At 31.4% G+C, this 16,972-nt stretch overlaps 1 protein-coding gene across 1 annotated transcript in view; it reads right to left on the reverse strand.

The window, feature by feature from the left end:
• LOC111626104 (mitogen-activated protein kinase-binding protein 1-like) overlaps positions 1-16,972 on the reverse strand; it is a 114,870-nt gene that overhangs the window by 81,979 nt on the left and 15,919 nt on the right. Inside the window, exons 6-11 of the mRNA XM_023369394.1 lie at positions 11,877-11,975; positions 11,622-11,807; positions 11,048-11,208; positions 10,818-10,890; positions 10,589-10,702; positions 9,502-9,639 (exon numbers count right to left, since the gene is read on the reverse strand). Coding sequence (XP_023225162.1) covers positions 9,502-9,639; positions 10,589-10,702; positions 10,818-10,890; positions 11,048-11,208; positions 11,622-11,807; positions 11,877-11,975 — 771 coding nt within the window. The remainder of the gene's footprint in view (positions 1-9,501; positions 9,640-10,588; positions 10,703-10,817; positions 10,891-11,047; positions 11,209-11,621; positions 11,808-11,876; positions 11,976-16,972) is intronic.

Genomic DNA, 16,972 nt, shown 5'->3' on the forward strand with positions numbered 1-16,972 from the left:
TTCATCCTCAGTGAAGCACAGTATGGCGGAAGCCATACTGTGCTTCACTGAGGATGAAGTTCGATTTTATGTGCCAAGTTAGTCGATTAGTAATGAGCTACTCCAAGACTTTCCCAAAGACAGGGAGTAGCGAAATTGGCCTGGCTTCGTTGGACCTCCCGGATTTTGGGACGGGAATGATTTTGGCTATTTTCCATTTAGCTGGGAAGGTAGCAGTTTGGAGACAGCTGTTGTACATATTGGAAATTTGCCCAAGGATCAGCCTCCAAATGGCCTTTGCCAGTTTACTATTAATGCCGTCGATGTCCGGCACTTTATTATTGCTCAGGCTCAAAAAGGCTTGATTGATTTCATGATGGTCGAAATTTGGGGAGTTATCGGTGTGGATTGGGCATGCATTTCATTTTGAATATGGTGTTGCCAGGGGGAATCATTGTCCAGGCTGTCACTGATGCAGAAAGAATTCATTTGGTTTTCAAGTGTATCAAAGTAGTTACTGCTTGTTGACTCAGCATTGTTGTTAACTAGGATCTGTGTTTTCCTGAGTCTTTTGTGCAGAGCTTCATAAGGTAACCCCAGGGATTGGCTGAGGCGACCATCCAAAACTGTCTCCAGGATTGGATTTTTGCTTCTTTGATCTCTTGTTTATAGGTGCGTTGATGACTAAGGTAGAGGCGTTTAAGATTTGAACGGCCAGGTTCGGTGCTACAATTTTGATAATTTTTTCTTAGCCTGTTGTTGATTTTATGAAGTTGGGTAAGTTTGTTGGTCCACCAAGAAACAGAGCAAAACCGAGGAGAGGTTTTTGGAATATGGCGGTTACAGGCTTCTTGAATAGCGTTGATATTGTGATCGAGTGTGGTGCGTGCACTGTCCCTGTTGTTGAGACTGCAGTTGATTATGTTAGAGTCAAGAAAATTTTGAATATCAGTCCAGTTTGCCCAGGCTAGGTTTAAGTTAATTTTGGGGAAGGCAGGTGTGTTTGTGATGCAATTATGATTCAGTAGTTGGAAGGAAATATAAGTGTGATCGCTTAAGCTTTAATCACTGAGAACACTCCAGTCATCGAAATCGGTAAAGCAGTTCAAACTGCAGACCGTCGCGCCTATCCAAATCTCGCCATGCACAGAGATGTAGGTAGGTTGAGAGAAGGGGTTATTCAGAAACTGGAGACTGTTCTGGGCAATGAGCTCCTCAAAGAACTTGCCGCGTTGGTCTAAGTTATCACCTCCCCAGGTAGGCGAGTGTGCATTGATGTCACCAGCAAGTATTATTTTAGCATTGGTAAAATTATTGATAATGGCTTGGATGTTGTTGGTGGTTTGTTCTACATTGGCCTCCCTGGGACAGTAAACATTGATGAATATATATCTGTTGTCATTGTAAATTAGTTCAATGCAGACAATATGTTCGTTGGAAAGATTTCTGTGATGTAGAATATACAGGTTGGGGTTGGTAATAATGGTGATGGCCCAGGGATAAGCGTCAGTGCCCCTGAGCACAGTGCAGAAGGTTGGAAGGCAGGCAGTACGGTCGTAAAGACAGTAGGGCTCCTGTACAAAGATTATGTCATACTTGTAGCATTTGGTAGCAAGGAAGGAGGTGGCAGAAATGCCTCTCCCTACATTGACCTGTAGTAAACTAATATCATTGGGATTATGATCCATAGTCGGTTCTTTCAATTATAGTATTCTTCACGCGTAGATATTGGGCAGGAGCCGTCCCGAGCATTATGGGTTGTCTGATTGGCTTTATCTTGGTGGCAGTTGGTGCATTTCGGAGTGGCATTATGGTTAGGACATTCCCGGTAGGTGTGTCCACCATACAGTGGCTACAGGTTGGAGTTTCCTTCGTACAATTTTTCATAGAGTGACCGAATCCACAACATCTGTAGCATTGCAATGTTGGAACAAAGTCAGCAACTCTACAGTGAGACCAGTTGAGGTTTAATTTCTCAATAACTAGAAGCTGCCATCTTAGTTGGGGAGCCACCTCCATAACCCAGTTGCAGTATTGTCCTTCACATTTGCCAGAGTTGAACTTGATATTGAATTTTTCACTGAAGTCTTCTTCATTGTAGCTTTGATTTAGTATTTCGTTCTGTTTGTAGACCATCTTAATTAGATCCTCTCTAACAATTTGTTTATGAACAGAGAATATAATTATGTGCGTCTTTCTCTTTTTTGGTCTTTTAGTCTGTAGATCGGGGATGTTTTCATAAATGGTTTTTTCGAGCTTTTCAACATCCTCTTGACTGTTTAGATCTATAGCAACTCCACCAGATCCAATACAACGTATGCGATTAACTCCTATTCCAAGTTTAGATGGTTGGATGTCCTGTTGCAAGGTTTTCCAGGTTTGATCGCTGTTATCATCTTCTTTGTTGTAGATAAAAAGGACTTCTTTGCCCTGCCTTGTAGCCTTCATCTTTTGTAACAAGGTGAAGTTTATACCAGATCTACAGTGCTATAGGAAGGAGGGACGGGACCCACATTGTGACTATTTGCCTGTTTGAGATTGGCAACTATTTCTTTGGTTTTGTCTTCTGTTGCAGTCATGATTTGTTGCAAATCTTCCTTAGTGGGCAAGAGTGCTAATTTTTTCTCAATTGCCTCAGTTATTGTTTGCTCACGTAGGGTTGCCTCAGCCATGCTGATTACTTTAGCAAACTGTTCAGTCAAATATTTCACGTAGTGAGGGTTATTTAGATGCCCAGTTGGGTTGTTATTGCAGTAGTCCTTTACCTCATCAAGTAAGGCAAGGGAATTATCAAGAAATTTAGTTATGGCGTCGCTTGCCATGCCGAATGTGTAACCATGTGCAGAGGTAGAAGAATGTTCAAAATAAGAGTCGTCGTAAAAATAACAAAAATGTGGCACAATGCACTAGATGCAAGAAGAAATCAACCATCGCGAAAAGCCACGCGCCAAACAGCTAGCTCCCGCTGAGTGGCTAACACGACCACGTGGTGGCAACAACCTTTGTGTATAATGAATAATTTAAACTGAAAATTCTCGTGAACTGTTTGAAAGAACAAAAACAAATTTATACAGCATTTTACATATATCTTGATCAAAATAATACCGTAAAGAAAGTAGCCCGTATCTGAATGGGAAGTGCAATCAGGACCGACTAAGGTCGAAAATATTGAATGCTTATAATATAAAAAGTACCTTACCAATTTTTAAAATATTATCACTGACAGAATCCTTATGAGTTACTGAATACAAAGATATTTAAAACCCGCGATACAGCAAAAAACTAATCAAATTATAATGATCGAAACACAGAACCAAAAATACTATAACATACACAGATCGCGACTCCTACCGGACCTTTATATACAGTCGACCCCCCTTTAACACTGTTGATTATTCCGTTTCATATGAATTCCATGTTGTACGAGTCACTTAGATTTTACAAATACATGTGCCGGGCTGTGAACAGCTCACGTATTTGTAAAATCTAAGTGGCTCGTACAACATAGAATTCATATAAAACAGAAAAATCAACAGTGTTATAGGGGGTTGTATATATATTCTATCAATCATATGGTAAATTAATAATTTGTTAATTAAAAAGAACCATGAAAAATTATTTTAAAATAAACTATCAACACATATAATATAATTAATATTTCTTTGCCACACTCAGTTTAACATAGCGTTCATTATAATGAAACCTGTGTTTTTCAGGCACTCTTGCACCCGTTCACAATTCACACCTAATGACTCCCTCTACCAAGCTTATGATAATTTCAAATCTTGTTTCTTCCAAATTCACCATAACACTTTAGGTGCGTTCACTTCTGAGCTAATAGTGCTACTTCTGAACACCAGAAGTGACATCATTAGCATTCGTGCTTACATGTCCAGTTCTAAAGTAAAGCAAACACTAACAAGAAATATGGCGGATTCCTACATATAATATTGTCAAAAGTGCTATTTTAAATGTTACATTACAGATAGAATTACTTGATTCCAAATCAGATGAGGATGATCTTATTATGGATATATTGGGTTGTTCAAAAAGTAATTTTGTGTTTTTTATTACTAGAGGAATTAGATATATTTTTACCAGCCAATTTCATTTTAAACTGTGACCGTAGGGTCGGCACCTCTTTGGCGCCCTGTCAGGATGACACCACCGAGTCTCTAGGGGACTCGGAAATCGCGACGTTAAGTCTAAAGATTCGCGAGCAGTAGCGTGTGAGCGCTTGGATTCGGAGTAGAGGTGAGGAGAGAGACGAGGAAGTAACTTACTCGGACTCCATAGTAACAAATAAATAACAATTTTAATTAAGTCGAACTAAATACTATACAGAGATACTAAATACTATCGGGCATATCATCGTTCTTAACTATACTAGGCCGTTGAGAGAGAGAGAGTTTACAAACGAATCGCGGGTTGATAAATACCTTGTCGATGGACAGTTCTTTACCGTTGAATCTTGAATCAGAATCTTGTCCGTTCACTGGTGTGGAGGCACGGAGGAGTGTAGAGGCTTACTCCAGCACGAATGTTTCTCTCGGGTTTAATCCTGGGTCACGGTTTTAATCCGGTGTCACGATTTTTATCCTGGAGGACGACTTTGTTGGGCGGACTTTGGATGACGACTGACCTCGGGGTCTTTTTTTCTTTTCTCTTTTTCATTCCTCTTGGGTTTTTTCCATGAGGTCAGGTGATGGCCTTTAACGGTCGCACGTCCAATATGTCTTCTCCATCAAAAGTTCCTGGTGACACATCCCTGACTAACTTGATCCGACTCAACAAGGAACAAACTCCGTGGGAAATAATTTTTATGGCTTTTAGCCTAACTCGATAAAACGCTCGAATTTAATCGATTAAATTTTCCAATAATTAAAATTTAAAATAACACTTTATTGTGGGTCTGTTCGTCCTTCACAAAACCAAATTTTCATTACATACTTTGATAGTTGACATTTTATCTTATTTGTAAAAAATTTTGTTTGATTCTGTACAATTGTTTTTTTTTTTTTCAGTGTCCCATTAAATATGAAAATTGAAAGCATCATTTTCGGCATATTTTGCTTTTTTATTACCAAAAAATCAAAATGCTGTTCAAGCAAGAAAAAAATTGTGGTACATGTACGGAGAAGATGTGTTGAGAGAAAGACAGTGTCAAAACTGATTTACAAAATTTTGTTCTGGCAATTTCAATATCGAAGATGCACCATGTTCTGGATGGCCAGTTGAAGCCAATGAAAACAAAATAAAGGTACTGATTGAAGCAAACTGCCGAACAACAACACATGAAATCACTAAGAGATTAAATTTGTCAAATTGAACCATTTATGATTACTTGAAACAAACTGGTTTCATTTCAAAGCTCGATATATGAGTTCCACATGTTCTTAAAGAGAATTTCTCTCTTTGGTGGGATTTTAAGAAAATTTTCTTTTTTTTGAGCTTTTACCAGACAATTTAACAATTGATCCAAAAGTATACTGCCATTGAGTAAACAAATTGAGTAATATCATCAACAAAAAAGGTGTAGTGTTTTACCATGATAATGCCAAATTTCACACAAGTTTGGTAACTTGTCAGAAACTGTTACAGCTTAGATGGGACGTGCTATCACACCAACCATATTCGCCAGATCAGGCACCCTCAGATTATTACTTGTTCTGGTCTATACAAAATTTTTTAAACTGTAAGACATTTACTTGAAATGAAAATGTCAAAAATCACTTGAATCAGTTTTTTGTAAGCAAAGATCAAAACTTTTATGAATGTGGAATCATGCTACTACCAGAAATGATGGAAACAGGTATTTGATCAAAATGGTTGATATATAATTCAATAAAATATTTATTTATTATAAAAATATTGTGTTTTTCCACTGAAAGAAAACGAAATTACTTTCCAAACAACCAATAATTGTGGAAAAAATGAAAGAAGAAAAAAGAAAAGTAAGATCAAATAAAAAAGATAGAAACTTTTATTGAAGAGACTGTACCTTTTTATAATCCAACTGATTTTAAACATCACGTTAGACTTACAAGAGAATATTTTGAAAGTCTCCTTTAAAAAATAAGCCCAATTTTAGACACAGAAAAATTACTTCCTCTGAAGACGACCTGTGTCTCCCAAAAGCAACTTTTATGCTGCATATGGACATTAGCAAATCAAGAATCATTCAGGTCTGTTTATACGAAGTAATATATGAAATTAGAAGCAGTATACAAGAGAATAGCAGATTATACATATATATAATACATATTTAATGAAATTGTTTTACCCAGTGAATAGATGTGACATTGCTCTTTTATGGTGTAATCAAACTGAGTTTAAAATCAACAAATAGTTGATATTAAATACAAACTTTTTTTTCTTTTCTTTCTTTCTTTTCTCTAAGGGTTTGGCAATCATTTTAATATGTCTAGACAAACCGAATGGAATATTTTAAATAAGGTTGTTAATTCTCTCTTAGTGTTAAATGAAAATGAAAAGATAATCTCTTGGCTGTCACAGCAGGATGCTGTAAGAATAATGGAATTTTTTTATACCCAATATGGTTTTCCTGGAATAGGCTCTGTTGAAAGCATATGGCTATTAAGACATCAACTGAAGAAGCAGCAGCTTATTTCAATAGAAATAAGTATTACTCTGTCATCATATAAGTTTAGTTTGTAATGAGAAAATGGTATTCAAATGATTCAATTTCTTGTGAAGTCATTTCCCATATGTAAGTGAAAATTCATTCAAGTATACAAACTTATGTAATTTTGGATTATTATTAATGCTGTTTGTTTCTTTACAATTTATTTAATGCTCTGAACATAACACTTGAAGATTCCACATGCATGTAAGGTAAACTTCACTTTTAATCATAAACAATGAATCAAACTTAATTTTTTTCACATCCATTTATGAAAAAAGTCATCTAAAGCTATTGAACCTTACAATAAAAAAAGATCATTGTAAACATTTTATACAACAAATAATTGAAGTATGTTCTGCCATTTATTCTTCCAAAAATAATTCCATTTTCATTACTTTATATAGAAAGTAATTTTTCATGGGAGGAGCCATATTGAATTAGTGCAAAGCTCAACACCGAACTAGCTAGCACTCCCAGCTTACTAATTCCATTAAAAAATGACGTCACACAACTCTAAAGTAAATGCCAATGAGCATGGCGCTTGGACAAAAGTATACAGGTTGAGTGTGCTGACAGTAAAATTAGCTCAGAAGTAAATGCACCCTTTGTATTCCCTTTTAAACTCTGATTCTTTTTCTGCAACTGGTACATCCTTTCTTTTTGGGACTTGTACAGAAGGCTATTATGAACCTTTCTCATTCTCAAGGCAGCTTTGAACACATATCTGCTATTTTTTTTACTCTAGTGTCTCTCCAATTGCTGCCATGTTATCCCACCTTTTCTCTTACCATAATCAGAACAGCATTTATCCAAGATCAATGAAAGATTTCACTAAGAAGAAGATTAACTCTTATAAACCAATATCAATCTCCTCAACTATGACAAAATTATTTGAACTTTGTTTATTTGATTATATTTTTCCATTTGTTCAAGCTACAATTTCTAATTTCCAACATTGTAAACTGCTGTTCTACATACACAGATTTACTACACTTACAATTGTAAATATTTTATTATTAACAGTGTCAGTATTAATTCTTATGTTTTACTATATGCTAACAATCTTAAAATTATTAATTCCTGTCATGTTACTCTTTAGCAGGATTTATATGCTTTGACTTCTGTATTCAAAACTCTTAATCCATTAATCTTTGAAAAACTGTTGTGATATGTTATGCACTCATTAGGAATCCCACTTTAACTCTGTTATTTATTCATGAACATAAATAAAATATATGAACAGTAAATTGAACAGTATGAACATAATTAGTATGAACAGTATGAACATAATTAAATATATGAACAGTATTAAAGATCTTGGTGTCATTTTCGAAGCTTAACTTTTAATTCTCACATTAATAGCTTAGTTAAAGATTTGGCTATTCAGAGAGTGATTCTTTGAAGATATTGTCAAAATATTTTATCATGATAGTCTGAGCCATTTTTTTAATTTCAGTCATTAATCAATCTACAAATTGGTCATTGGCAGCTTCTAGTCTCCTTCAGAAGATTATTTCTGAATTTCTTTCTATTTAATAAACTTTCCAATTAGTCTTTCACCAATTCTGAAGTTACCAGATTCAGACTAGAAGCCCCTTCTTTATCCTATTATACTGAATATTTTGACAGTATTCTGTTTTAGAAATTTTTTAATGAATTATTATTGCCCAACAAATTAAGTTTAAGAATTCCTAGTAGTATATCTGCAAATAATACATGCCTATCCACTCCCAATTATAGACTTAATATCTCAGGAAGATCATTTTATTTAATAAATGTAATTGCCCAAGGACAATAATAAAATATAATATTCACAAATTGGAAGTAACAACAAATGTCTTCATATCTTTGTCCTTTTTAACACCTCAGGAATACAACAGATCATTTTATTTTAGAAAAGCTCATAATACTTATTCTGTGAAACATCATAATTTTCAGTATTTTAAACACTGCTGTAAACTTTAAGCTTATGGATCACAAAGCTAACACATCTAGTTTTACCTACCCTCTTTTTAACTTTTATAATTCTATTACATATGGCACTTATAATTTTTTAAGACCTTTTATGCCATTTCAGATCTGTTTTATACTCAATTTTATGTTTAATTCATATTTAGTTCTTTTTTATCAGTGTTTTATTGCTTTCAGTTTTTATTATTATGTTACCACATTGTGTTACTAGTCTTTCATCATGATTTATCTTGTTGTAGGAGAGTAATAATCTGTAGTCCAATTAGGCTTTACTTACTCTATTTGAAAATAAATAAATAAATAACAATCCACGAAACCTTTTTTTACAAGTGTTATGTCCATAGTAAACTCCACAGTGGAGTTTACTACAGACATAACACTTGTAAAAAAAGGTTTTGTGGATTGTTATTATTCAACGCAGTGTTAAGTGGTTGAAAGTCGTTTTGTCTTAAATAAATAAATAAATCATTTTTGTCTATCTTTACATTTTAATTACTTCATTTATATATTTGTTTCAGTTTAAAACAAAACATGCTAATTAAGTTAGAAAAGTTGCTAATTTTGTTCTATGTAAATAAAGAAATGTACCTGTACATATCATTATCAAAATATAAGAAAACTAAGAAAAACAGAATCAATTGCAGTTTCAGAAGCTTAATAACTGATACATTAATTTTGTAATAAACTTTACATTTTCAAAATATTCATTTTGAATATGAATTATTGATAGTACTAGACTATTTGTGTCCAGTATCACTTACTACTTAAAATTTAGAAAGAATATTTAATATTCACAATAAAATACAGTAAGAATTTTAAAAAGATTTACATCTTGAAAATTTTATAGTTTTTCTTGATTATTATTTTATCAATTGACAGAGCATAAAATTTGTGAAGTTACTTACATAACTATAAATATTACGTTGATATGGACAAGACTGAGATATCCCAGAATCAAAATTCCACACCCTGATAGTGTCATCACTGGAACAGGTCAGAAATGTCCCTGATGGAAGAACACCATTTGATAACTCTGGATAATGCTGTAGAATAAATAAATGGTTTTAATTATTAAGTTTGGTTAGTATAATTTTAATTTTCAATTAGATATTATGATGCAATTCAACATTGAATATATGATTCAGTGTTTATTTCTTAATAGCTTATCATTATTAATTCAAGCAGATGTTTTTCATTCTTAGTTATAACATTATGAATATATTATTTAAAGTTAAAACAAAACTCAATCATTCCTAATATTAATTCTAAATCATCACCTTTCATCTTTCTATGATATTATAGTTTTTATTTAACTATAATGAAACATAATACATTAAATGAAAAACTGCATAAAGCAAATAAAATCAAACAACACTATAAATCCAGAAAGCTTGTTTACTGCAAGTTTTTTAACTTTTCTAAAAGGGCTTATGACTATATCAGAAAGAATTTTATGACTATCAAAAAAGTAAACAGAATAATAACATATACAAATTTAAATACAGAACATGAAAAACTTTAGAATTAAAAATGCGCATTTAAAAATTTTCCACTTTTAATTCATTTAAATGACATTTAAAACATGACTAACTATTGAAAAGGCCCTTCCCACCATAGATTTGTCTGCTTACATCTCTAAGACACTAAAAGTTGGCATATTAAGAAAAAACTATTCTATTTCTTCTAATAATATAAATATTTATTCTGAAACAAAACTAATTTCAAGCATAATCACTTCATAACTTTTAAGTTATTTAAAAATATTTTTTTAAAAAAATACATAGTAATTAAAAAACTTTTATTCCTGAATCAATGTTCTTGCATTCTTACACATTATTTTTAATATGCAAGAATGAAAATTACAATACAAGACTGTATTTTCCAGATAACAAAAACACTTATTTGAATCTTAGGGACATTTAAAAAAACTTTAATTGTTTTAAATTTATATATAATTTAATTTAATTATTATGCAATACAAAATATTCTTACTTCAATTCCCCAAATGCAAGCACCATGATATAAAGACGAATGAGTTTTACCAATTTTCTTTGTATCTTTTATGTCCCATACATATATACTGTGATCACTATATATGCACGTCACCTATCGATAACAAAAATAATATAAAAACAAAGTATGAATATTTTTAAACAACAAATTAATGTATGGTAATGCTAAACAAATAAACTCATTTTGAAAATGTAGGAAAAACAAATACCTTTTTGTGAATTTCATCTAATGTTACAGCAATAGTATCAGGATACTTTGTATTATTTTGTAAGCTCTGGTATCTAAAAATGAATATTTTGTACATAAATAATTATGTTCAAAATAATTGTTATCATATTAAAATATAATTAAAGTTATTAAGAAAAAAGCTATAAATTTTTATTAAAATATTTTGATCATTTGTAACAAAAAGCAAAGAATTTTTATAAAATTTCTTACTTTCCAGACATTCCCTTAGCAACATCTACTCCCAAAAAGTGAGGACGAGGCAACGTACAGATGAAACGTAAATTATATGGACTAAAACACCTGACTATACCATCAGAACAACCAACTACGATGTGAGATTCACCGACTTTTATACTGTTGGCACCTGAAGTCTAAAATCAAATAAAGTAATATTTAAAATCATATTATGTAAAGTGACTACAAGGTCCCTATGCATGAGATTAAATCCCACATCTCCCTGTTAGAGTATATCTGAATAACAAATTAAATGAATAATGGATTGAACATAAATCCAACATAGTTTTGCATTTTAAAAGTCAGACATAACAAAATGTGATAATTAACTTTGTAATGATATAAAACAGAAAATTTTGCAATTCCACTTTACATAGTTAAAAACTTCAAATAGAGCTATTGAGAACTGCTTTAATGATTTCCAGCTGTCAATAATGATGATATTCAGAATAACATGAGAAAAATTAAAATTTGTATGCAGAGTGGAGGTGAATACACAAATAACTTCTAATTTGCATACATAAGGAATTTCTTGTAAATTTTCACTTACTCTGAGTTCTACCCATTTATCGAGCAGTCGCCGGCCATTGAATTCGCACAATATCCCAGACTTGGTGATGGCATAGGTACTGTCGGCATTCTCTCCTCGACCACAGGCAACGTCACAGAAGTAATTGTTGCGTTGATCACCAAGGATAGCTGATCTACCCATGAGTGGCACTGTTTCTAATTTGTACTGCAAAATGGTTATTTTTACTCCAAATGATTTTATCATAAAAACTGACTCTTAGTAGCATCATCCTACCTTTGACGTTCTGGAATATTCCAGATACCAAAATTTTACATGATTATTTCCTACTGTAACAAAATAGCTTCCTTCACAGGAAAAAGATAAAGCTTTAACCTGAAATTAAATAAAAATAATTACTTGCAAATTTAACAAGTTTAATTCATTTTATAAAACTTAATCTTTAACAAAGTAATCTATTATAGGAATCAAAACATTTTTAATGAATCAACTGGAAATTTTTTGAAACAAAGCCAAACCTTTAAATATCCAACGACAATTTAATGCATAATGAATTTTTTAAATGCTACTTTAATTTCCCTTTTAATGTTATATTTGTTGCTCCTAGAGTTCATAATTCTATGTTATATGTAAGACATATCCTGCTGTTCTGCATTCAGTAAGTTTGTGTTTTAAATTTATAATGTTCTATTCTATTTTCTTTCTTTTACCTAAGTTGTTGAATACAATAAAAAATATTTATATGCATTAAATCACTGCCGGATTTTTAAAAATTTGGTTTTATTTTTTTATTATGCTTATCCAACTTTGTTTCCTTTTTGTAATGTTTGCTTATTCAATATTTCCAGTTTATGTTTTATTCCTATGCAATGTAAAGTATACTTCTCATATTTACAATTAGAAACAATTCAATACTCATTAAGTATATTACATTCAGAAAAATGAATGATCTGCATCATTGTATTGAACATTCTTAATTAATTCAAAACTGCTATTATTGAAAGAGATTAGTTAGTAGATCTACATTATTTTTATCAAGCAAAAGACTCATTCTTTTCAAGGTTGCAATAACAAACTTTTTTATTTTGTGGATTACATTACATTAATAATTTTAGGGCAGTGGTTCCCAATTAGTTTTTCCTGCGTACCACTTCAAGAAAGAGCTCAAACTCGCGTACTCTTTATAGCAGAAATTCATATTAATCCACACTAATATTATAAATTCGAAGATAATTCTGTCTGTCTGTCACCTTTTCACATCTAAACCACTGAACAGGTTTTAATGAAATTTGACATAGAAATAGCTTACATGTTGGAGATGGACATGGGCTACATTTTACTGCGAGAAAACATCTTACTTCCATGAGAAAATTCGATATAATGCAGGCAAAGCTGTGGGTAGGCAGCTAGTGATAAATAGAATAAGTTTTTTTACATTTATTACCTTTAAAATACAATTCTAATAATAATAAAAATAACATAAGGTTATTTAATTTTAATGCGACAAATATGCACGATTTTCTTTGTACAACTTTGTTAAATCTGGTTGCTTTTTGGTCAGCTTCAGTCTCAACTCATCTTTGAGTTGAAGTCCATGACGATGTTTAGTTTTCGTGTTTGTCGTGGCCAAAAATCCGCTCTCGCAGAGGTATGGTAGTTTGTCACGGCCAAAAATCCGCTCTCGCAAAATGGTAGTAAATATTTTATTGCTGCTTCACTGACATGATAATAATGTTAATTGTACAATTTTTGTTTCTTGCGTAAGAATTTCATTTAGGTATTGTCACAAATGCATTTTTTTGATGAAATTTCGAGAATATTTTTAGTTATAAATAAACGAATTTGTGCATTTGACATCACGTTGTAAATTGCTGAATTTTTGATGGTCCACCCATTATTTTTTGATTGCTTCATCTCATGCATTTAAATTTTAAATCAACCGATTTTAGATTGCCGCGCATACCTCTTCATGCAATTTCATGTACCCCCCAGAGGTATGGGTACAACTAATTGGAAACCATTGTTTTAGGGCATTCTCCAAACAATAATTTCCCCTAAAATCTGATCATCGATATAAATATCCAAAACCAAAGCATAGTTCAAAGTTGCAATCTGATAAACTGGAAACATAAACACAACTACCAAAAGTGGAGTTTAAATCCATAATCTGGCAAAGTCAAACAATGCATTAACACATTTTATCACCAGATTGAGAACACAGTATTGCCATACTGTGTTCTTAATCTTTTAAGCTCTTTTATTTTATCAATAAATTTTAAACTTTATGCTTAAAATGTTCATTTCTTACATTAAAATAAAAGTAAATAACCTTTCCAAGTTAGAGTTAAATTTATTTTAAATTGTACTTTTAGCATTTTTACTGATTTGCCATACCTTCAAGTATTCTTTAACAAATAAACGCAAATGCTTCAGAAACAAAGAAGCCAGAGATAGATTAATCAAGAATAAATATTTTTAGAGATAGTTTGTTCCATCATCAGATTGTCAATAAAGCTCAATCATATAATAATAACTATGAAATAAAGAATCCTTCTATTGAAATGTAATGATGGACAGACTAATTTAGAAAATGTTTATCCTTGAATAAAATGTTTATAGCATAAAGGAAGCCATTTTGGTTTCCTTTATGCCATAAACATTTGTGTGCCTGTATGTTGAATATTTAAAAAAAGTCAACAATGTTGGATAAAAGATATTCTTAAGTTGAACAGAAAACAGAAATGGTTTTAAAGTTTTCTATATGAATAAAAATTCCTTACTCCAAAAAATAAAAATAAAACTCAACAACTAGTCATAAACGAAACTTAGTATACAGAGGTACCTCATACTTCGAATATTCCAGAGATTGAACACTAAATCCAAGAGAAATTCAATCCAGAGTTTGAATGATGCTTTTGCATTCAAATTGCACATAAAGTGAAAAAATGCACTCACTGTGCAAACGCCATCAGTTGTGCACGAGTTGTTTCTCTTTCTCAATGTGAAAGCAACTCTTGCATTATATTCATGTCTTTTTAGTGCTTTTTTTGCTTTAATTTTGATGTATTCGCTTATATATGTAACACCTATCTATTAACCATGGCATCAAAAAAGAGTGTTGAAGTAACAAAATCTAAGAAGGAGGTTGCAGTATCAGCAATTGAGGTAAAAAAAACTTGTAGTGGCCAAAATCACATTAACAATTCCAATTGTTAATGTGATTTTGGCCACCAACTCTTAAAAGACCTCAAGTGGAATTTCTTCATTAACACCCTCCAATTTATCAATACGGCATTTATATGTGACTTTTAAAATCCAGGATGTCATATGTTAGTATGACATCATCATCCTGGATCCAATTGCCAATTTCCATGTCAGTATTACAATTAATATTATTTTCATTTGTTATTATTTCTTCATAAATAATTTTAACATTATTTACATCAATATTACATTTATTACTTTTTGTATGTTGATACTAAAGTGAATTACTGTATCCAAGTCATATCATGTGTCTGATTTCTTTTATAATAATCTTGAACCCAGTCCTCTATATAATTAAAATATGGTGATATTATATCCAACAGGATTATTTGTGAGAAAGCCAAGCAGCTGCATAGTGACTTTAAGTAACAGGGTGTCAACACTCTTAACTAAGATACAGTAAATGGAATTTTCATTTTATTATACAGTACAGCAGAAATGAGAGTATTTAGAAAAATTAATGATTTTAATAGATGGATACAGTAGCAAAATCATATTAAAAATGAAGACATAAGAAAAAACCTCAAGGTAACTAATATTCAGCTGACAGTAAGTGAGGCTAATCTGAGGTGGTTTGGCCATTTAGAAAAATGCTAAAATCAGAGAGAGAAAACCAAAGGGACATCTTAGATCAGGGGTGGTGAACATATAGCAAGAGTGCCCAAAGTGGCACACAAGAAATTATCTGGCATGTAACATATACAATTTCAATTTATCATCTGTCTTTTTCAATCATCCATTTGGTTTACCACCTGATTGTTCTTTTTACTATCAGTTTTTTACAATTATTCTAATTAAAGCATATTCGTTTAATTTCTTTAAATATTGTTATTCAAAGTCTAAAATTTTGGCATGCATTAACATCTTTAAAACCAAGTATACTTACTATATGACATACTATGATTGATAGTGTTTTACAGACCTTAGAACAGTGTTTCTCAACCTTTTTTGATTATGCCCCACCAAAGCATCTTTAAAATCCTGATGTCCTCTGTGACAAAAAACATGGTGTCTTTGAAAAAGAAAAGTAAAAGGAAAGGACAGTTCAAGTACTGAGAAGAAAATCATCAAGAAATTGTTAAATAATAGTAATAATAATAATAATATTAAGTGATATGAAAAAACAGCAAATAAAGTTTCAGAATATATATAGGCCTATATATAGAACTGAAGTGAAAATGTAACAAATATTAATTATTTGCTCATTGCCCCAAAACATTCAAACTGCCCCCTGGTGGGGCATATGCCCCACGTTGAGAAACACTGCCTTAGAAGAAAGGAATTTAACTTTACTCCAGGTTAAACTTGTCTGTTGATAAGACAGTTTGGTGAAAAGTAATGGATGTTAGTATAAAAATTTGATTTTTCACCATGTTGACCTGTACAACCTGTGGGTGTCAGCAGGAACAGATATGGTTACGTATTTTATTTATTATTTTCACATTTTTATTTATTATATAGGGCATTTAATTGTATTACTTTTACCTTAAATTATGTGTATTTGCTGTTTAATTTATTCTTTAGAGTATAGGAATGTATTAATTCACTTTCCAATATTACTTATTATCATATTAATTTAATATCAAAATATTAATTATTTTTAACAGGAAAAACTAATTCAGACATTGAACAATTCAGAGTTCAAACAACCCACTGGAATGAATTAGGTTAAAAATATATTTTTAAGCTAATGGACAGAATTAAATAGAAGTTAATGTCTTTAAGTTTATAATTAGATAGTTTATATCTAATTGTAAACTTAAAGACATTAATTTCTATTTAATTCTGTCTATATTCTTAGTTTAAATAATTAAATTTAAATGCTTTATATAATTAAATGTTTTTAGGATAAATTAAAACTTAATCACCTCCCTGCCCCATTGAATTGTTTAGGCTATACGTCGTAACCTACAAAATTTATCTATGTAGTTATCATTTTTATTAATTAATTCATAAAGAAAAAATTCAAATATATTTATATAATAAATATATATCAATTAATTACACATCTCATTATAATCTATTTTTTCTTATTTTCTTACAATCACCCAAATAACATTTTAAAAAACTTGTTTACATAGTGTAGATATTAACTTAAAGTATCATAG

This window comes from Centruroides sculpturatus, unplaced genomic scaffold (assembly GCF_000671375.1).
Source record: "Centruroides sculpturatus isolate CEXI.00-Female unplaced genomic scaffold, Cexi_2.0 scaffold22, whole genome shotgun sequence".
Taxonomy (NCBI): domain Eukaryota; kingdom Metazoa; phylum Arthropoda; class Arachnida; order Scorpiones; family Buthidae; genus Centruroides; species Centruroides sculpturatus.